This window comes from Haemaphysalis longicornis, unplaced genomic scaffold, assembly GCF_048455015.1.
Source record: "Haemaphysalis longicornis isolate Haplotype H1 unplaced genomic scaffold, Haemaphysalis longicornis Haplotype H1 scaffold_12, whole genome shotgun sequence".
Classification (NCBI taxonomy): Eukaryota; Metazoa; Arthropoda; class Arachnida; order Ixodida; family Ixodidae; genus Haemaphysalis; species Haemaphysalis longicornis.
This window is the reverse complement of record NW_027526225.1, coordinates 80,370,341-80,393,275: the sequence shown is the minus strand read 5'-3', so window position 1 is coordinate 80,393,275 and position 22,935 is coordinate 80,370,341. Positions and strand designations below refer to the sequence as shown.

The window sequence follows — 22,935 nt, the reverse complement described above, 5'->3', positions numbered from 1 at the left end:
GATTCAGCAGCCATGACTGCGGCATAAACATTTTCTTCCAAACTACCTAATAGAAATGCAGCTTATGAATAGTTAAGCTTTTTCAAAGTGTGTTTGCTATTTGTACCGAAAAGGTAACTTATACAATAAATCTGGCTGTAAGCTTGTCCTCAGCATACACTGATCATTCATAGCCTATGGCGAATGCATGCTGGTGGAAAAGCCCCGGATATATGAATTATTAGGCACATGCCACAAAGGTCAACCTTTGCATATTTGCATGATTGCTGAAGCATCCGGAAAGTTTCGTATTCCTGCGAAGGCAAAATGAGCCGCCTACTGCTTATTAGCTTACTTGGCACAAAATTCGAAGGTCATGAAAAATTTGGTCGACCCTTTGAACAAATGTTGAAAAAAACCTTTATCCCTAAGCAAGGCTCCGAATGGTTAGGTAAAAGTTAGAAGCATTTAACCATGCTTATACCAATCTGATCCATCTCAGGTGTACTCAGAGCCAAGAAGATTCTTTACTATGATACATTTTTTCCAGATTTCCAATTTCCCAACCTCCAAATGAACGACTGGTTTTTTACGGGTATTTTGCAAAATTTTGTTGGGGAAGTGTATATTAGTGCCCCCAATTTTTAAAATATCGCAATAAATGTTGTATTCAGGAATGTAAACACGGCCTAATATTAAATTAGAGTGACTTAAATAGGCAAAACAGCGCTCATGCAGATTGAAGACACAAAACCTTTTGCTCTTCAAGAAAGAAAGTTAGTGTGTTTTGATCCCTGGCCTTGGGTAAGTATTTAACCTACGTTCAATTTTTTTTTATCAAAACAAGCAAATGAAGAAAATTGAGGAAACTCTCATGTGGGAATTGTCGGACAAATGACTAAGTCGCTAAGCTATATGCTGAACTCTCATAAAGTTCGCTTCACTACAACGCACACATGTATTACTGGGAAAATAGTTTTTTCAGAAGCCGTATCAGCAGTAAAAGTAAGAACGCTCAATTGTCTTTTACTGAATACCTTCATGACACTCACAAGACCCTTTTTGCTTCACTATAACACGCAAGAGATTTGCTGGGTGTTGTTCCAGGTTCACATAACAGGTCTTATGAAAAATATTGACCCCCAAGGGCACTTTAATAAATCCTTCCCAAGGACCCCATGTATCGCTATGAAATGCTATCAGTAAGCAGGTTTAAATTCTGATTCGTGCCTTCACAAGCACATCGCTACGAAGACGCTTTTCAGAGGCAATATAAGCAGTTTAATAACGAAGTATGAAACCTTAGAATCTTCTTCATAATAGCAATCTGGTATGCGACGAAAACGAGTCACTTTCATCCTTACTACAGATAGGCACACGTTTCCTCACTGAGTCCGTTTAGAAATGCTTAAGCATTCAAAAACACCACCCTTATACTTCTCCATGAGCAAGCTGAATATGTCCCATCTATGTGGAACCCACATGAAGCCCATAATTAACACCCTCGAAAGAGTGCCGAAGCACACTGTTTGTTCTATATCTTCCGAGAATAGCTATAGGCCAAGAATGAGTCAAATCTATACATCCCCTGAAACGCACGCCAGCCTGCCCGAATTTGTGTCAAGTGTTTCCATTCGCTTTTCTTCCATTTCCCTCAATGACACGACATTCTTAACTTCCCGTATCTCCCGTCGCCTATTCAATTACATTAGCCTCCAGCGCTTACACGATTCCACTCAATTTCTTACATTTTGCAATCGAAGGATGAAATAACCTTTCCGAAACAAGTTTCAATACGCGTAATTCAAATAATTTCAGGCAGCTGAATAGTACACTTCTCTAAACAATCATCTTCTTCTTCTCCTTTCCACATATTTAGGAACCATGTCATGCCTTTAATTTCACTGTGCTGCATTTTTGACTGACATGTCTTCTATATGTACTTAACAGTGCTTTATAATCCTAAGAGGCACATTTTCAATTGCAATTTACAAATCATATGTGTTTTATTATATGTTTTCTGTTATATCTATAATCCACTTTCATTGGTGATTTTGCTTCTCCCTTTATATGTCAAACCCGCTGGGGATCTTAAAAATGAAAATAAATGGTGATTATGATGAATAACGGTTGTGTTTGCGTCGTCTTTCCCATTTATTGAGGTTGCATTCGATTTGGTCAGATGGGTCGACAGGTAACTCACCCGACGCTTTGGTGCTGAGGTTCTCACAAACGGCCTCTCCGAAGCCAGCGATCGTGCTGGCCTGTACACAAATAAGAAACGTAGAAGCTGGAAATAGGTCCTGCAATGTGATATCCTGCACGTCCGAGGCATTCACCACGATTGACGTTGGAGACCATGAATCGAGGAGCGTGTCGTTGAAGGTGTGGGCTAAAGATGCATTCACCTACCGGGTAGCAAAACAGTCGTAAAGCACTCTCGGTAATTTTACTTCCGGAGGTAACGTTTACAAGAGCGCAAATATGATGTCAGAGGATAGGTGTACTAGCTTACAAGCAAAGCTCCACTGTTCGATCCCCTCTTCATACATGAGGAGTGGGTCATGTGCCACTGCCGCTACTGACGAACCGGGTCGTGATTTAGGTAGATGACACGTGATTCTCACTCCTGAGGAGATAGAGGGGCAATGACAATTAATTTTCAATGTTTTCTCATTCGCCTGTGCTTTTGTTAAAAAGCACAGGTGAATAGACAAGGTTTTTACAGCGATTGCCGGATGACCCGCAAATGTGCCTGAAAGGGACTATGCAACACTTCCGATAAATGCTATCACTCTTTCCTTCGCCTCTGGAAGCACTGTAAAAGCTATAGTGATCACTGAAGACCGGAAATTTATGCAAAATGCCTATTTTTTAGTTGAGTCCAACCAAGGGAAATGAAACACCTTAAGCGATACTTTATTGCGCCTAAAAGTGCCAATTTTGAGTGTCATGCCTATATGGGCTCTTTAGCGCCTAAAAATGCCTTTTTAGGCTCAGCTCTTTTGCGGCCGTCTCTGGGCTGAGCCGCGTTGGCGGCGTAACCGAGTGAACGATGGCAAGACCGACGAGTGCAAGAAAAAGCGAACTATGAAAGAAAGCAAAGGAGAAGAGTGTCGCGAAATTGGGAGGGGAGGGTGGTTTGCCGAGGCGGCGCGAGCCAGCGCTCTCTGAAAGTGTGCTGTGGGGTAAGGGAGGGGACAGTATGCTCTGCCCGAACGGGACGCTCGTCTGCGCGACGCTGGCGAAAATGTGAGGGTGGCGTGCGCGTGACCATAGTGTGCGTTCCCTGCCCTGCCTAAAACGCGGGTCGCGGTCTCTTCCTGAGACGCACTTCGCGCCGCCGATGCAGAGGATCATCATCGCTGCCGTCGAGAGAACCCACGAGTGAGTGCTGCCTCAGCACACTGCTGCTGCGCCCAAATATTGCATTAGGGAGTATCGTAATCGCCAGCCATTTTTTGTGGTTAAACGCACATGCTAAATTAAACAATGAAAAATTTGCTAGATGCCCACATTTTCTTGCAATATAGGTTTAATGAGTATTTTTGCGTCGTGTGAGCTGTGGGAAACAAGAAAGCCTTACTAACATTCCTAGCCAATCATTCTTTGAATAGACCTGGTACAAATTCCGAATGCGATTACTGTGATAAAATCCTGCTCTTCAAAGAGGTACGTTTACTGGGGCGTAACTTATGCCGTGCAAATTGCGTGAAGTGATCATAGTCTGACTAGAAGCTAGGGTGACTTCATCTTTGGCAGGAACTGGTCACAACACAGAATTCAATGAGCAGAATAGACTACCCCTCACCATAAAAGTATCTACTAGAGGCATATAAGCGAATCAGCGCATATGAAACTTGTGCAGCCACGTAAGTGATCAGATTGATTGATTTATTGATTGATTGTATGGTTTAACGCCCCGACGCAACGCAGGCGATGAAGCGCGCCCTACTGGAGGGCTCCGGATTAATTTTGACCACCTGGGGATCTTTAACCTGCGCCTAAATCTCGTACACACGGGCGTTTTTTCTTCTCGCCTGCATCAGAAATGCGGCCGCCGTGGTTGGGCATCTAGCCGAATTCATTTGCTCGGCTGTAGCTCTAGTCACTCAAAAATTATTAGTAGTATCATCATCATCATCATCCCGGTACAGCCCTTTCCCATAGATCAATTATCCTGGTCCTGTGCTAACTGCGACCAAATTATTCCCGCAAACTCCTTGACCTCATCTGCCCACTTAACTTTCTGCCGCCCCCTGCAACGCTTCCCTTGTCTATACTCGGTGACAACTTAAGAACGGCACCGGAAGTTGCCGCTGTGCCTTATCACCGTAGCCGGATGTTTCTCCGCGCAGCGCAAGTAGGGCGTTACTGGGAATATTTTGAACATGGCGTGAGCCGTTCCCGTGGTTTTTTGGACTTAATATGCTTATAAACGACTCCAGTGACGACAAACAAACTGCGTGAGACAAGGCAGACGACATCACGCATTCATAGCAAACCCCTTTCAAAACGCGCGCGCACTGACGTCACGGGTCCAGCGCTTTGGCGGAGTGATACACACATGAGGTGGTGTCGTTCTTGAGTTGTAACCGAGTATAGGGATCTACTACGTTGCCCTTTATGACCAACGGTTATATTGCCTTTGCATTACACACCATGCCCACACCCATTTCTTCTTAATTTCTACTAAAACGTCCCTAACACGCGTTTGTTACCTAACCCACTCCGCTCTTTTCTGCGATCATGGGAGGTTATTGACGGGAGGGCAGTGCATCGATCAGTACACATATATAGCAACAAGCTACCAATGAGCTAGTTCTCAATATTTGCGCATTCTTTCCAGCACCAAAACAAACTAGCTGCCGCACCTTGTAGCTTTTAAGGGCTCCGTTCTTTTGGCGTGGTGGATCCCACACAACTGTAAGGCTGTGTTCTGTCTTCTCTGCAGTTCTGATGCGTTCTGGAGCTCCTGGAACTGAACGATCCACTTTGTAAAGCACCACCTTTCAATTATATCGCAATAGAGTAAGTATTGTGAAGATCATAAGTGCAAAGAACTTGGCGGACCTCTGGCAGACATGCATTAAAGGCCCAGCGAGTTACTCAGCACATAGGGGTCTTGGAAGAAGTACATAATGATGTGTGAAAAACCTTCCAGTATACACCTCCAACAACGCCACGAAACAATGTTACAGAGGCTATGCAATAACGTTTTTTATTCAATTACGTTTTGCAGCGAAGCTGTTAGCCTCTCGTTGCTATAAACATTTCGTGCAGTAAACAAAACAAAACACAGGCAGGACTTCCAGCGAATGCGTAAGGCTAAACAGGCATATAGCACGAAGCTCAATATGCCTGTAAAAACCATTAAACCGCGTGATGGATGATAAGGCGCCTGTGAATAATGGACGCTCCTTCCCATGTGTTCATGGTAAAGATTAGATTTGCAGCTGCTGTCTAAAATGGGCGTTGACGTCATTAGAGGGTGAGTACACGTGTCAGGTTAGGCAGGACCCAGCATTTGCTGCCAGAGAAGCCATGAACAAGCGACAAAGCCCGGCGAGACCACCAGGAACATGTGTAATCGTTTAGAACAGCTTCGCTGGAAATCCATTTTCGCAAGGCGGGATTGTGACCATTTTTTTCTTAACCTGGCATCAGCGTCCATTCTTATGCGAAGAGAGGCGTTATTTTTTCCAGTTGGCTGCCATACACAAAGCTCAATAAAAGTGTCGACCACACAGCCAGCAATGCATTACCTTTTTGGTTTTCTCTAACACGATCTAGACACCCGCTATATTTTAGTGACATAAAACTACCAGTGGAACTTAACCCAGTTTAAAAAGCTTGGATACTTTTTTCCCAACGTGACCCTGTTCGCTGAGAAAGCTGTGAAGGTATGTCAGGATATTTTTGGAATGTACGCAAATGTTGCCCAATAACGTTTGAGCTAGGCATTGAGTGTATCCCACGTTAACAAAAGATTCGATTGCCCAAAAAGCTCAGCCATTCAATCTTTATGCTCTGAATTCCGTAATATTCGGTCATTAACTTGCCTGTTGCATTACTGGAATGCGTTCATTTTGAGCGTTAGGTATTCAGAGGATCAACTTTGAAAGTGACGTTCGACGAAGCAGGCTGTCGTTTTTAAAAAAGCCCCTTCAAAATACCCGGAGCAAAAAAAAAAAACAGGACAACTTAGACTCATAAATTTGCAAAGAAATACGATAAAATTACGAACACAAGCAGAAAATTATTGTACTTTTCTAGCCACTTTCCACTGTCACAAGTGGATAGAAAACTTCCTCTTTTTTTGCTTTCTGACTAAAATTCTTTTTACCCAGACCTAATCTCCATTGCAGTGCGCTGCAGTATCAATGAAAAATACTATCCATCATATCGTAATAAATAAAGTGTACCGCCTCCCCGAAAAACGCCAGCACCAAAAGCTTATGAAATAGTTTCACTATGTTGAGCTAAAATTGGCTTACAAAACATTTTATTCGCCTTGCTTTACAGCCTACCAGAGAAGTTATTGAAACTAACTACGGAATGGTACAAACATCTAATGCTTCAGCATTAGTAAAGCGTAACAAAGGTAGTGAAATGCAATTGCTTGTATCAGCCAAATTAAGCCTCCTAAGGTGCGTTTTTAACGCACTTGATCAACCTGTCAGTATTTACTTCCAGGTTTAGCTCACAGTCGGCAGTCGCGCTGTTTTATACCTGGATCGAATACTTTGTTTTTAAATTTTACTGCCTCACTAGGGTGCCTCCGAAAGTGTACTTCATTTTGACTCATTAGGTGGAAAAGAGATTCGTCCAAAATGAAGTTTCTTGAAACCTACGAACCTGGCTTCGTTTTTTGGCGGAACAACATTGGTACGTCAACCATAAAATCTTTCTATTTCACCCACACAGTGTTCGAACATTTTGTAAAACAGTAATCTGAAGAGTAAATATAAAGCATGGCATGCCATCAAATAGAAGGTACAAATACCTCGAGCGCACGGAGGCCATAAAGCCTTCTTTATACTATAACAAATTGTAATCACGGTAAAACACAGGGGAGCCTTTAATGTCATACAAATGGTGGTCTTAGCATAAGCAAGCCTCATTGTTTCTGTTCACCCTAGTCCTAATTCACATCAACTTTGAGCGAGGCTGCTTGCAGGAATCCCCAAGCATAGCTGAAATGTGAGAGAGCAGACCACTTACCCGCAATATTTGTGCTAAAGTTTTCGCACGTGGCTTTTCCAAAGCCAGTGTCAGTGCTGGCCTGAATGCAGACCAAATACGTTGAACCCGCAGACAGGTCGCGCAAAACACAAGAAGTGTTTTCGTAGGCATCTACAACAACCGACTTTGGTGAAAGTGCTTCAACTGGGAGGTCGTTAAATGTGTGGGTCAAGGTCGAGTTCACCTGCAAAGAAACGGAAAGAAATGACTAAATTTTCTGTTGCTTTTTCAAGAGAAACTTTCTATGCCTCAATGATGGCGTTGAAGTTGAGTACAACACACTGCAGGAAAGCCAACCTTACACAATAGTTTTACAAATGGTACACCAACCATACACCACATAACTTATGAGTGGTTGTCTTCGCACGACTAACGGACCTGTCGTAAAACGTGAAATATAGTTTTTTCTGTACACACCATTACCGATAATGGTGATGATGAAGTAGATTCTCTAAACTGGGTTAGACTTTTGCTTCGGGCTTTGATGGTGTCGGGTTGGACGTTAGCGTTGGATTTCGGTTGAGTTGAAGTGGATTGTGGCTTTAGAACTAGCAGTCGGGATTTTGGATTTTAAAAGAGTGGATTTTGGATTTTCACTTCGACTCAGGTTGCATCGGAGAGAGCTCCGCATGTTAACCATCCTTCTGTTAAGAAAAGGGCTTTGATTTTTTCTTCCAATGCACCCAACAGCAGTTCTCCCTCTGTGCAATTGATCACTCCAAGTTGGAATTTATTCATTTTTATTCCGGGTCCTCAATCTCAATTAACCAAGTGAACTATCTTAAAAGAACTGCGCGCTGAGCTTGTTGGTAAATGTTTATGTTGGAAAAGGGCTACGACGTCCCGTGTACTTGCTTGTCCTCGTAGTCGTAGCGCTTTTCCCACCACGAAGTGAAGTATCCCCACTCAATTGGAGAAAGATAGAAAAGAAATGGCCTAAGTATAAAAAATAGAGCAGGCAGGTCCACAAACATAAACACCACGTAGAGCTAGTCGAGACACAACTTGTGCCGTTGATGTTACAGTTCGAACGAAACAATGGCTGGGCAGTCATTTTGTGGCCTGGGCTAAGTGAAAAATATTTGTAGAACTATCGTCAAATGCCACAGTCAAGTTGCCTCAATATTTCCCGAAGTGAACAGCTCAGTCTTCACAACCAACTTGTCTAATTATGACCGCTTCGGCTGCTTAGGATAAACATGTTGAAACCGCCATCTGCTGTCCGTCATCTTGCATCAAGGAGTTTATAAAATGAAATTTGCAAACAAACCCTGATATTATATGTTAACCGACTTCGTTTTTGTGGTTTTCGCAGTGCATGTAAGAATGTGTCGTGGAGCCTATAGTTAGCCTACGCGAGCGGACTAAGAAAATAGTTTGCTTACAGAACAAAGCATCACACTTATGTAAATATAAACTATTTTCTTACGTGAATATTCCTACCATCAATAACGGACCATATTTTAACCCCCCGTACTCCACACACAAAAAGCCTAAATAAAACATCAACTTGAAAAGAAAATATCGTTTCTCCGGTAGAAAACAACTCTCACCAGACTGTAGAGACAATGTTGCGCGACCCAACATATGACCTTATGCTGAAGTTTTATATAGAAAACCTTCTATATACCTTCTCCCAGCATTACTCTATTACTTTCCACTGAAAACACTGCTTGAGTGCATTTTTTAAAGAAAGGTGAAAGTGTTCTATAAACTTGCAATTCATAGCAATCAAAAACTGAATTAACTATTGATCATGATGTATTATTGATCAACTAACGAGTGAACATTGTAAAAATCATCGCGTCTTGGGTAAAAATACTCACACTTCTGTTAAAATATTTTGCTGTTAAAAATATTTTGATTGTAACACTGCTGCTAACAATACCACTAATTCCGGAGATTACAACACAAAAAGGTTCTAAGAACGTTATGCCTTCTCAGGTTTATACGCCTTATTTTCTTTCTGTCGTCGGTTTTACTATAGCAAGCAAAAGGGACATCGCATTCATTTTTAGGTAGCTGCACAAGCAGCCTGCCTTAACTTAAGCTGGTTAGGCCAGAATATTAAAGTGAAGGGTTTTATAAACTCTACCGAATGCAAACATTAGCTGTGAAGGATGAAACCACGCCTTTATCGAGATTAGGCAAAAACAAATTCTCGAACCCTGTAGCTTCGCAATTCCCCATTCCTTTGGCTCGGGGAGTCCCATTGAATCTCCAGGCTGTGTTCTGCCTCCTTCGATGATCGCAGTCTTTCTGGAGCACCTGGAACTAAAAGCGACAACCATTTTTTTTTATAAGGAAGTACTCGAGGCTAGAAGTTATCTCTGCAGCGGCTTGGCTGAAAGTGCAATACAAACAGCACTTCTGATTAGAATCATCGAGCTTTTATTAGCACCATAGCGTGTTGGTGTATTGAAAATGCAAACGTTCAAATGCGTTGCGGTCGTCTTGTGTATGTGTTGCAACTTTCGTCTTCTGTAAATGCTTAGCGCAGTCAAACATGAATTAGTACCAACTTGTTCCTTTCTTAGCGTTGCGTCACTTCAAACTGCTAACAAGAATTAAAGAAGGAACGAAACCTTTTTAGCTGGTCAGTTGGCTTTGTTGTGCCGACCAGTGCAGCAATGCAAACTAACACTTTATTGCACCACGCCATAAATAATTATTTGCTTGGTCATTAAAAAACTCATTTAGAAGTTCAATAAATGTTCAGTATGCTTTGAAAATAAAATTTTGACTAAAACAGGTTATCCTTCAGAGAAGTGTTTTAATGTTTTTCACGCATAAAATCGTTGTTTGGGTAGACGACATTTACATGCAACAATTTTAAGAAAGTTGTTGAATGCTTTTTACTTGAATTCTTCCGAATTTCAATTGACAAACGATGACTTCAGTTATAGCATCAAAGCATTCAACCATTTACGAGGTGAGATGACTTATCTCAATATTAACGAAATATGACGTCTATGGTGGTCCTTTAAGCAAAGTACAGTGAGAAATATTACCAGTAACAAGAGTATTGGTTTTTTTTTTCATGGTAAGATAAGCAGAGTGAAGCAGAGTGAAACAAGCTGTAAACATCAATGACGTAAAGCGTAGTTCCGGAATTTTTTCTTCGCAGACCTTGAGCAGTACTTGAAGGTTTGGCGGGAATAAACTGAGGCAAACAGTGAAGATTCCATCCTGTTAACCCATAAAAATTAGCGCCATTCCCGTCAGGTGTTCAGTTGGCATTGTCTCTATGAATAGTTTTCTTGAAATATGCCCGGTTTCCTACAAAAACACCTCGCCCAAATGAAGCTAGCGAAAGGCCAAACGCTCACCGGAAACGATTGTGCTGAAGTTCTTGCAAATAGCCTCTCCAACGCCCGCACTAGTGCTGGCCTGTACACAGACCAAGTACGTGGAGCCCGGAGACAAGTTTGCCAGGTAAAAGGCGGTTTCTTCAGAGGAATTTACGACAACCGAAACTGTGGGCCATAATTCGTCTTGTGGAGCATTGTGGGTCTTGGCTAAAGTTGAGTTCACCTTAGGAGAGGGACAGAGAAAAACTTTTGAGAGTCTTTTGACAAGTGGAACTCGGTTACTAAGAGGCTTCAGTTTTACCAGTAGTTTGATATGAAGACATTGAGGGAGAGTTCGCACTTTCCTCACTGGAGTAAGTTCGCCATCTCTGGGAGCGAAAACGTATATAAAATTGACTCCCACCGTTCACGACTACTAGTCTTTCCCAAGCGTGCTACTTTCTTACCAGAGTTAGAAAAAAATACTCTTGTAGAGAGACCGCAACTGTATTTTTTAAATTTTATTTTGCTGAACTCATTGAAGCAAGATCTTGATATGCTCTAACACATCATATATTTTAGATACACACCATATCTGCACACTGTCTTGAAAGTCTTAAATGCCTCTTTTCTCCACCGAAGTCCTTCTGTTAGCATTCGCATTCTAGTTCTTGATTAAGTTGATTGATTATAATGTTTAACGCGTCGACACTTCACAAGCGATGAGGCGTGCCATAAAAGAGGGCTCCGGATTAATCTTGACCACCTGGAGATCGTTAAAGTACGCAGTAGTCTTGTACACACGGTCGTTTTCGCTTTTCGCCTCCATCAGAAAAGTGGCCGTCGTGACCGGCAATCCAATCGAATCGGCGTTCTTGGGCTTAGTCATACAACACCTTGGCCACTTAGCCATCGCGAAGGGTAATTCCAGTCCTTGGTCATTTCCAATGGCTAATGGGGGAAATGTGTCTATCTGTCCCTTTTATTACACACTTTTCAATTTCGAAATTTTCATATCAAATAAGTTTGTCTACTTTACCACTGCTCCCTGCGAGCAAGCTATACTCTTTTTTAACCAAAAAATGACTAAATAATTTCAGTGAAACATACTTGTAGTTTCTCAGTGGCAGTATTCGTTCAGTGTAACAACTAGGCGAAGCATGAACAGTACAGACGTGGACCTTTAGCTCAATATTCTATATGTTCTCAGAGCCAATCAACGAGCAAGATTGGAAATGTTATAGAAGGACTCTGAAAAATATTAGATCTCGACTTAAATCTCGTTTTTCAGTGCCGAAAAACGGTAGACGGCAAGGAGCTGCCTCCTTTATTTAAAGCGTTTTTCCGCACAGAGAACAGCACGAGTTGTTTAAATCCATGTCTTTGAGGAGAAGATTTTATCAGTAAGATATTCAGGAATGTGATTAATCAAATTCGCACGTATAAATACCGCAGGTAACAACAGTTTTTCGTGCTGGTGAAATAATGTTCAGCAAACACGTCCTGATGTGTTCATTCATAAAAAGTGATTTGATTGATTTGATTGTAGGGTTTAACGCGCCGACGCGCCGACGCAACGCAGGCGATGAGGCGCGCCGTAGTGGAGGGCTCCGGATTAATTTTGACCACCTGGGGATCTTTAACGTGCGCCGAAATCTCGTACACACGGGCGTTTTTGCTTTTCGCCTCCATCAGAAAAGCGGCCGCCGCGGCCGGGAAACGAACCCGCGACCTCGTGCTCAGCAGCGCAACGCCTCATTCATAAAAAAAGTGTCTTTGTTCTGAAAAAATTGAGGCGTATATGCAAAAAAAAAATCGTTTAGGATGATGAATAACTGTGTTATGTTTTTTTAATGTATTTATTCCTTAATATTTTTTGAAGAATTGTTTAATCTCCCGCAACGAACACCGAGAAAGTACCCAATTCAGATACAACTGCAGGTTCTACTAAAGTAGTACCAAAGCTACTCGCACGAAGAACAAAGTGAAACAGTGCCTGATTAAACTGTAGGGTCGCTTTGGTTGGGGTGTTTTAAAAACACTACCGGTAGATGCTACCAGCTGCCACAGGCACAGAAATAATTAGGTACACTATAGAGCGTACAGACTTTTTCAATCGGCAACTCATTTACTTTTCTTCCTTTATTATATTTCTTTGCGACCAAAATTTCATGGATTTGATTATTTTTGCGAGCTATTTTGCCCACATTGCCAGCACGCCTCTCTCACCTCCAATGACCTAAATTGCCAGCATTCGGGTGACGTCAGAAAGACCAAAATAAATCTGATATACAGGATCAATCTTGCTTTCCATCCCAAGGCCGAGGACGAGTTTTCACGCAAACACATTAATTTTGACCGGCATAGTTAATATAAATAAATCCTCCTACCAGGTATCCGGTCAGTGCACCATTCTTTTGGGGCGGAGCATCCCACTGAATTTTCATGCTGTCTTCAGTCACCTCCTCCAATCGCACGTTCTCCGGGGATCCTGGAACTGATATTGCGAATTTGTTGAGAACCAATCTACCGTCATGCTTCAGTTTTATTTAAAACTACAGGCCTCCCCCAGGATACCTTAATACTTAGGCCAGCCTATGTTAAGATTGTGAAATACATGAACGATGAGGTTCTTGGTGAGCGAAAATCTATGGGCGAAAATTCCGAAAATTCTCTACTAACGCGGAAGTATTCCTGTATCGGTTCTTTGAATTATGAGTTCTTTCTTTGGATTATGTATCTCTACTCATAGCCCTTACAAGTGTTAACTTTAAAGTCATGCCCTTTTGTTAAAATCTAAGGCGTTATACAGTTCGTGCTCTTGCACAATTTCTTTTCGAGTTTTGGTTAGTGCTTCTGGGTTTGTTACTGTTTTTTCTTCATCTTGTGACGGTGCCGTGTAGTATCATATGAACATTTTCGTTTAGTTTTTTTTTGTTATTCATTTAACAATTTCTATAATCCTCAACAAATTGTTTATTCATACTAACATGGCGTATAAATGTGTAGGCTTTGTCAATTACGTATTTGTGTGCGAATGTAAGGCGTCACACGGCTGGGGCTATAGGTGTATGCTTACGCAGTAAAATTCTGATGCGCTGCATCAAGTGACCGCTAACTGAAGGCACCTCAGCCACTCTGGTATGCCTCTGGATCTACAAGTTCTTTTGTACGGTCTCGGGGCACTGCCCAAGCAGCCTAACATAAGAAATGAGGACGAATACTAAGCCGATCGCTAGAATACTTTATTAGGAAATAGCAGCAGAGCTTTACTTTGAAACAAAGGCACAAGGCTGGTACTCCAACCGAAAATGGCAGGAAGCATCACGAATACAGGAACGTGCAGCACTAGTGCTGAAGACGGGATATAGGTTCAGGTGGCTTCACTATTTTGCATTGTCGTTAGCTTTGAATTAACTTGAACATCTGAAGCAGCGCCCCAAGGGGTGTAGCCAAGGGTCGTGTTTTGTGGCCTATTCTTTTCAATGTGGCCATAGCTGGGCTGCCTGGAGCACTAAAAAAAGACCAATAGCCAGGTTTCTCGGTACGCTGGCGATGTCTGCATCTGGTTTCCCGAATATAAACGTATAAAATTGGGAGTTATGGCTCAACCGAGTGTTCATACCGTGCAGATATATCTGTCCTCAGTCGGCGTGACACTCATCTTTCCTGGGAACTGGAGACAGTCCACTCGTCTTAATTAAACACTGGGAGGCCTGTCTATACGTCAGTCCACTCACGTGCGATTCCTTGGGGTCACCCTGTGCTGTAGAGTGTATTGGCGACGGTGGATACGACTGTTTCGGCTCTTATTTGCCGTGGGAACATTTTGAGGAGGATTGCGGGAGCTAAGTGAAAGAATCACATGGCGTTCGGGATAAAGCTACCCTCAGCACTGATTTTGAGTCTTATTATTCACCAGCATCCTCTGATTTCCCCTACATATTACCAGTATAAGCTCCTCCAAACCTTGCACAGGAAAGGGCTAAGGGCTGCAATTGGAGTTCCTCAGAGAGCGGCAATCGAGAAGGTCGAACGGGAGAGCCAGCCTTCTACAAACCGCTTTCCGGTGTCGCAGAGGTTACTGACGCAAATGATGCGACTGGGGAACCAATACTGGATGAGCAATAATAAGCCGGCTTGACACAAGGGCGGCCTCTGACGCGCAAACTGCACTTAACACTGTTGAGAATTTTGTGTCATTATTAGCCAGAGAAAACTCCGACCTGAATGCCGCCCTTCTGAGAATCTCCACTGCCAGCTGTACGTTCCTCATATGAGAGTAAACAGGAACACACCAGGGGAAACATCCAGAAGCCCAGGGAAGCATCCCACGGTAACCCAAAATTCGATTGGCCATAAAGTTCGTGCACTGTGCAGGCCGACAGCCATTCAATCTTTATGCTCTGAATTTCGTAATGTTCGGTCGTTAACTTGCCTGTTAAATTAGTGGCATGCGTTCATTTTGAGGGTTAGGTTTTCAGAGGATCAAATTTAAAACTGGCGTTCCACGAAGAAGGCTGTCTTTTTTTTGAAAAGCACCTTCTAAATACCAGGATAAAAAAACAAAAACAGGACAACTAAGAGGCATGAATTTACAAAGAAATACAGTAACATTACGAACACAAGGAGAAAATAAATGTACTTTTCTAGCCACGTTGCAGGGTCACGAGTGGGTAAAAAACTTTTTTTTCTTTCCTTTCTGATAAAAGTTCTTTTTAACCAGGCCTAATCTTCATAGCAGGGCGATCCAGTATCAATTAAAAATACTATACATCATACGGTAATAAATAAAGTGTACCGCCTGCCTGAAACACGCCAGCAACAAAAACTTATGACACCGTTTCACTGTGTTGATCTAAAATAGGCTCACAAAACATTTTATTAGCTTTGCTCTAGAGCATACCAGGGAAGTTCTTGAAACTAACTCCGGAATGGTACAAACATGTAATGTTTCAACATTTGTAAAACGTAACAAAGGTAGTGAAATTGAATGGCTTGTATCAAATATCTTGTTAGCTACCCATAGCCAAAAATAAGCCTCCTAAGGTGGGTTTTAAACGCACTTGAGAAATCTGTCGGTATTTACTTCTAGATTAAGTTCACAGTCACTAGTCACGCTGTTTTATAACTGGCTTCAAAAACTTGGATTTAAATTTTCCTGCCCCCTATGTCGCATCCGAAAGTGCACTTCATTTTGAGTCATTAGGCGGAAAAGAGATTCTTCCAAAACGAAGCTTCTTGAAACCTACGAACCTGGATTCTTTTTTTGGCGGAACAAGATGGGTTTGTGAACCATAAAATCTTTCCATTTTTCTCACACAGAACTCGAACATTTTGTAAAACAGTGATCCGAAGCCTAAATATAAAGCATGGCATACCATCAAATAGAAAGTACCAGTAACTCGAGCGCACGGAGAACATGAAGCCGTCTACTTTATACGATACCAAATTGTAATCACGATAGAACACAAGGGAGCGTTTAATGGCATGCAAATGGCAGACTTAGCATACGCAAGCTTCATTGTTTCTGTTCACCCTAGTCTTAATTCACGTCAACTTTGAGCAAGGCTGCTTGAAGGAATCACCAAGCATAGCTGAAATGTAAGAGATCAGACCACTTACCCGCAACATTTGTGCTAAAGTCCTCGCAAGTGGCTTCTCCAAAGCCAGTGTCAGTGCTGGCCTGAATGCAGACGAAATACGTTGAACCCGCATACAGGTCACGCAATAAACAGGAGTTGTTTTCGTAGGCATCTACAACGACCGACTTTGGTGAAAGTGCTTCAACTGGCACGTCATTAGGTGTGTCGGTCAAGCTCCACTCCACCTGCAAAGAAACAGAGAGAAAGGACTAAATTTTTGTTGCTTTTTCAAGAGAAACTTTTTATGCCTCAATGATGGCGTTGGCGTTGAGTACAGCACACTGCAGAAAAGCCAACCTTACACATTGGGTTTCACAAAGTGTACACGAACCATACGCCACATAACTTAACGATGGGTGTCTTCGCACAACTAACAGACCTCTCGTAACACGCAAAATATAGTTTTCGGTACACATCATTACCGATGATGATGAAATAGGTTCTCTAAGGATGGTTGGACTTTTGCTTTGGCCATTGATGGTGTGGGGTTGGACGTTAGCTTAAGAGTTTTTTTTTTTTAGTTGAAGTGGATTTTGGCTTTAGAACTTGTAGTTTTTATTTTGGACTTTGAAAGAGCGGATTGTGGACTTTTACTTCGGCTCAAGTTGCATCGGAGAGAGCTCCGCATGTTAACCATCTTTCTGTTAAGAAAAGGGCTTTGATTTTTTCTTCCAATGCACCCAAGAGCAGTTCTCCCTCTGTGCAGTCAATCACTCCAAGTTGGAATGTATTCATTTTGAAGCGCAAGCTACACTGGCCGAGGTTGAGCAGCTTCGCGTGAACCATGAAGGGCCGTGCTGCGCAAGCGCGAGGAGCATTGGATTGGATTGGATTGCAATTAGATTTGGATTGGATTGGATTAAATAAATAATTTGGATTGTATTGGATTGAAATGGAAATCCAATCCAATTGGAGTACGGCTGTGTAGAGAATTGGGTCTGCACATTCGCCGGTCTGAGCATTCCAGAGGAGTGACGTCATAGCCGTGGCAGATGCACTTGTGCCAGCGCGTGCCCAGCTGTGCGCCTCCGTTGAGCAGTAGCCAAGTCTGACGCTGCGCCGGAGCCGCTTGATAGCCGTTTCGCGTGGCTCCTGAAGAGCCGTGCTGCGCATGCGCGGGGAGCAGTGACTCGACTGGACTGCAGCGGACTGGACTGGATTGGACTGGACTGGACTGCAGCGGACTGGACTGGACTGGACTGCAGCGGACTGGACTGGACTGGACTGGACTGGACTGGACTGGACTGGATTGGATTGAATTGGATTGCTGAACCTTAGCTGACGCTACGTATATCCTGGCATAGCCGAGCTAAGCCACTGCTAATTTTTTTCTTCCGGGTTCTCGATCTCAGTTAATAAAACCAGGGATCACCACTCAATTGGAGCAAGACAGAAAATAAACGGTATAAACTACACAAAAATAGAGCAGGTAGGTCCGCAAACTTTTAAACACCACGTTGAGCCAGTCGAGACACAGCCTGTGAGTTGATGCCACAGTTGGAAGTAAACAACGGCAGTGCATCTTGAATTAAACCAGGCGCAAACGTAACAGGACGCAGAAAGGAGTACACAGGACAAGCGCTGGTCTAACAACTGAAAAATTTATTAGGCAGAAAAGAAATATATAGGCAGAAGATACCACACCCCCAAACACCAAAAAACAAACAAAAAGCGCAGAACACTGCGCAAACAAGATGAAACATTCCATGCCAAAATGGAAAAACAAACATGCGCCAAAATCAACTCACGAGCCCCTGAGATACATGATCTCTTTTGCATGAAAAGAGATCATGTATGATCTTCATGCATGATCTTCATGCAAAAGAGATCATGTATCTCAGGGGCTCGTGAGTTGATTTTGGCGCATGTTTGTTTTTCCATTTTGGCATGGAATGTTTCATCTTGTTTGCGCAGTGTTCTGCGCTTTTTGTTTGTTTTTTGGTGTTTGGGGGTGTGGTATCTTCTGCCTATATATTTCTTTTCTGCCTAATAAATTTTTCAGTTGTTAGACCAGCGCTTGTCCTGTGTACTCCTTTCTGCGTCCTGTTACGTTTGCGCCTGGTTTAATTCAAGATGCATTTCCAACTCGCCCAGCTTGCAACTCTTCTGCAACGGCAGTGCAGTCAGCATTAAATTTGTGTCCTGAACTAAGTAAAAAAAGATTTGTAGAACTATCGTAGAATGCCATAGTCAAGGTCCCTGAATATTTCCCGAAGGGAACAGCTTAATCTTCGCTACCGAGGTGTCTAATTATGACTGCTTCGGCTGCTTATGATATCGGGTAAAAAAGTGGAAATCGTAATCTGCTGTCCGTCATGTTGTATCAGGGCATTTATGAGCCGAAATTTTCGAATAATCTATGATATCATTGATTATGTTAAATTACCATTTTTCGTTTTTTGCAGTGGATGTAAGAACGTGTCGTGGAGCCTATATTTAGCGTGCCCGTGTGGAGTAAAAAAATACGTCCCTTCTGGTGCCAGAACAAAGCATCACACTTTTGTAACTATAAGCGACTTCTTCGCGTGAATATCCCTAACATCAATAATTGGCCATATTTCAACCCATACCGCACACACAAAAAGCTTAGATAAAACATCTTGAAAAGAGAACACCGTTTTTAGGGTAGAAAACAAGTTTCACCAGACTGTAGAGACAAAGTTGCGCGACCCAATATATGACCGTATGCTGAAGTTCTATCTCGAAAACCTTCTATATACCTTCTCCCAGCATTACTCTATTACTTCCCACTGAAAACACTGCCTGAATACATTTGTTAAACATAGGTGAAAGTGCTCTATAAACTTGTAAGTCATAGCAATGAAAAACTTACTGAATTAATTCTTATTTATGATGTATTATTTATCAACTGTAATAACGAGTGAACATTATAAAAATGCTCACCTACGGGGCAGAAACTTGGAGGCTCACTAAGAGGGTTCAACCTAAATTAAGGACGTCTCAGCGAGCAATGGAACGGAAGTTGATGGGTGTAACATTAAGGGACAAGAAAAGAGCCAAGTGGGTCAGGGAACAAACGTGTGTTAAGGACATATTAGTAGAAATTGAGAAGATGAAATGGACGTGGGCAGGACATGTAATGCGAAGGCAAGATAAACGTTGGTCATTAAGGGCAACAGAGTGGATCCCTAGAGAAGACGAGCGTTGCACGGGGCGGCAGAAGGTTAGATGGGTAGATGAAATCAAGAAGATTGCGGGGATAAATTGGTCGCATTTAGCAGAGGACCTGGGTAATTGGAGATTAATGGGAGAGGTCTTTGCCCTGAAGTGGGCGTAGATAGGGTGGTGATGATGGTGATGATTATTATAAAAATTAGTGTGTCTTTAGTAAAAATGCTCACACCGCTGTTGAAAATATTTTCATTGTAAAACTGCTGCTAACAATACCATAAACGCCGGAGAATAAAACACAGAAAGGTTCTAAGCACATTGCCTTCTTAGGTTTATACGCCTAATTTTCTTTCCGTTGTCAGTTTTGCTATAGCAAGCAGAAGGGACATCGCATTGGTTTTTTAGGTAGCTGCACAAGCAGCCTTCCTTAGCTTAAGCTGGTTAGGCCAGAATATTGAAGTGAAGGGTTTCACAAACACTACCAAATGCAAAAATTAGCTGTGAAAGGTGAAACCACGCGTTTATCGAGGTTAAGCAAAAACAAATTCTCGAACCCTGTAGCTTCGCAATGCCCCATTCTTCTGACTCGGGGACTCCCATTCAATCTCCAGGCTGTGTTCTGCCTCTTTCGATGATCGCAGTTTTTCTGGAGCACCTGGAACTAAAAGCGACACCCATTTTTTATAAAAAACTACTCTATGCTAAAAGTTTTCTCTGCAGCGGCTTGGCTGAAAGTGCACCGCAAACAACACTTCTGATAAGAATCATGGAGCTTTCATTGCCCCTACAGCGTGTCGATGTATCAAAAATGCAAACGCAAGACGTTGAGCTTGTGTATATGTTGTATGTCTTGTGTATGTGTTGCATCTTGTGTATGTGTATGTCTTGTGTATGTGTTGCATGTATAACTTCTTGTGTATGTGTTGCATCTATAACTTCTTAGCGCAATCAAACACGAATCAGTACCGACTGGCTGCCTTCTTTGAGTTGCTTCACTTCAAGCTGCTAACAAGAAATAAAGAAGAACCGCAACTTTTTTAACGGGCCAGTTGGCTTTGTTGCGCCAACCAGAGTAGCAATGGAAAGATTAACACATTATTGTGCTACTTCATAAGAAATTATTTGCTTGCTTTTAACAAAAACAAAACTGAGTTTTAAATTCAAGAAACGTTCGGTATGCTTCTGAAGCAAAATTTTGATCAAAACAGGATATTCTTCAAAGAAGTGTTTTAATGTTTTTCAGGCATATAGTTGGTGTTTGGGTAAACGACATTTAAACGGAACAATTTTAAGAAAGTTGTTCAATGCATTTTACTTAAATTCTTCAGGATTTCAATTCACAAACGATGACTAACTTCAGTTATAGCATCACAGCATTCAACCATCCACAAGGCAAGATGACTTATGGGTATATTAACCAAATAAGACATTTAAGCTGGTGCTTTAACCAAAGTACAGTAAGAAATAATACCGGGCACAAGATTATAGGTTTTCTTTTATGGTAAGATGAGTCGAATGAAGCGTTAAACAAGCTGTAAACATCAATGGTGCAATGCGTAGATCCTGAACTTTTTCTTCTCAGACCTTAAGCAGTTACTTGAAGGTTGAGAGGAATAAACTGAAGCAAACAGTAAAGATTCCATCCTGACAACCAACATTTGTTTGCGTCAGTGTCTTCAGGTGTCCAGTTGGCATTGTCTCTCTGAATAGTTCACGCCTTGTATTTTTCCTAATTTTTTTCCTCGCACTTTCTCCTTAAATATGTACCGCTGCCCTTTCTTTCTCTTTTATTTCCCATATCCCCTCCAACCTGAGTAGGGTAGCCAACCGGACAGTATCCTGGTTAACCTCCCTGGCTTTCCTGTACTGTTCCTACCTTCTTTTTTTCTCTTGAAATATGTCAGGTTTCCTACAAAAACGCCTAGCCCAAATGAAGCTAGCGAAAGACCAAACACTCACCGGAAACCGCTGAGCTGAAGTTCTTGCAAATAGCCTCTCCAACGCCCGCACTAGTGCTGGCCTGTACACAGACCAAATACGTGGAGCCCGGAGACAAGTTTGTCAGGTAAAAGGTGGTTGCTTCAGAGGAATTGATGACAACCGACACTGTGGGCCATAATTCGTTTTGTAGAGCATTGTAGGTCTTGGCTAAAGTTGAGTTCACCTTAGGAGAAGGAGAGAGAAACATTTTTGAGGGGCTATTGACAAGCGGAACTCAGCTACTAGGAGGCTTCAGTGTACTAGTAGTTTAATATGAAGACATTGAGGGTACTTTGATTTTACAAAAAGTCCGCACTTTCATCACTGAACTAATTTCGTCATCTCTGGGAGGGAAAATGCGGATAATATTATCTATTCCTACCATTGACGACTACTAGTCTTTCCCAAGCTTGCTTTCATCTTGCTTTCCGTTCCGAAGTTGAGGACAACTTTTCACGCACACACCATAATTTTGACTGGCATAGTTCATATAAATAAATCCTCCTACCAGGTATCCGGTCAGTGCTCCATTCTTTTGGGCCGGCGCATCCCATTGTATTCTCATGCTGTCTTCAGTCACCTCCTCCGACTGCACGTTTCCCGGAGTTCCTGGAACTGATATTGCGAATTTGATGAGAACCAATCTACTGTCATTCCTCCGTTTTATTTGGAACTGCAGACTCCAGTCAGGATACCTTGATAATTAGGTCAGCCTCCTTTGCTAAGATGGTGAAATACATGGACGATGAGGTTCTTGGTGGACGAAAAAAAAATGTGCAGAAATTCCCAGAATTCTCTACTAACGCAGAAGCATTCGTATACTGGTTCACTGATGTATAGTTTTTTTCCTTTGATTATGTACCTCTACTCAGGATGTTATAACGCTTACAGTAGTTAACTTTAAAGTCATACACTTTTGTGCAAATGCAGGGTGTTACACAGTTGGGGCTTTTGCAGAATTTGTTTTCGAGTTTTAGTTTGTGCTTCTGGGTTTTTTTTATTGTTAACAGCGAAGCTGTTTAGAAATCCCAATTTTTCGTGTCCGCAGTTAAAAATACCACTTGAGCGCGGGCCTGGTGGCAACCGCCCGGCAGTTAAAAAAAACATGAGAATGCCTAGCGCTGGTGTAGGCATGCCTCGCGACGACCGCGCAGCATCCCCTGCGCACGTTCGTCAAGCAAAGCATACCCACTTACGGAGATAGGCCAAGCACGTGGGCCAAGATTGCGGTGACCGCCCGGTAGTTAAAAATTGGGCCCATTTCCCCGCGAGGGGGACTCGAGTAAATGCGTCGCATAGGGGGTGGGTGTATTGCGTTAACGTTTAGTGTTTGGGGAGTTGGTGGTATTGAATGCGTTGTATCGGCAGCTTCTTGACGTAGTTTGAATGAGTCAAGGATATAAGGCGCGTTCGTAGCCTCCAATTTTGTGTCGGCTTTGTGGCGCAGTGGGTAGAGTACCATGTACATTGCGCTCCTCCCGCAGGGTCGAGGTATCGAAACCAGGCGCCGGATAGTATTTTTTTTATATAGGGACAACGACGGTGCGGACTACGACGGACGTCAACGCGGGTGACATCGTGAGTTACTGAAATGCTCTGCATTTAAAAAAACAGAGAAATGCTAAGCAGTCGTGTGCGCGTGCCTCGCGGCAAAACTATCGCAT

General features: G+C 42.5%; 1 protein-coding gene across 1 annotated transcript in view; it reads right to left on the bottom strand.

Annotated features, from left to right (window-relative positions):
- LOC144162853 (tyrosine-protein phosphatase Lar-like) overlaps positions 1-21,885 on the bottom strand; it is a 35,960-nt gene extending 14,075 nt beyond the window's left edge. The window contains exons 1-10 of the mRNA XM_077693558.1: positions 21,780-21,885; positions 21,251-21,455; positions 19,846-19,952; positions 16,140-16,344; positions 12,905-13,011; positions 10,554-10,758; positions 9,392-9,498; positions 7,204-7,408; positions 4,854-4,960; positions 2,183-2,387 (exon numbers count right to left, since the gene is read on the bottom strand). Coding sequence (XP_077549684.1) covers positions 2,183-2,387; positions 4,854-4,960; positions 7,204-7,408; positions 9,392-9,498; positions 10,554-10,758; positions 12,905-13,011; positions 16,140-16,344; positions 19,846-19,952; positions 21,251-21,455; positions 21,780-21,836 — 1,510 coding nt within the window. The 5' untranslated portion in view covers positions 21,837-21,885. The remainder of the gene's footprint in view (positions 1-2,182; positions 2,388-4,853; positions 4,961-7,203; positions 7,409-9,391; positions 9,499-10,553; positions 10,759-12,904; positions 13,012-16,139; positions 16,345-19,845; positions 19,953-21,250; positions 21,456-21,779) is intronic.
- Positions 21,886-22,935: the final 1,050 nt, after the last annotated feature.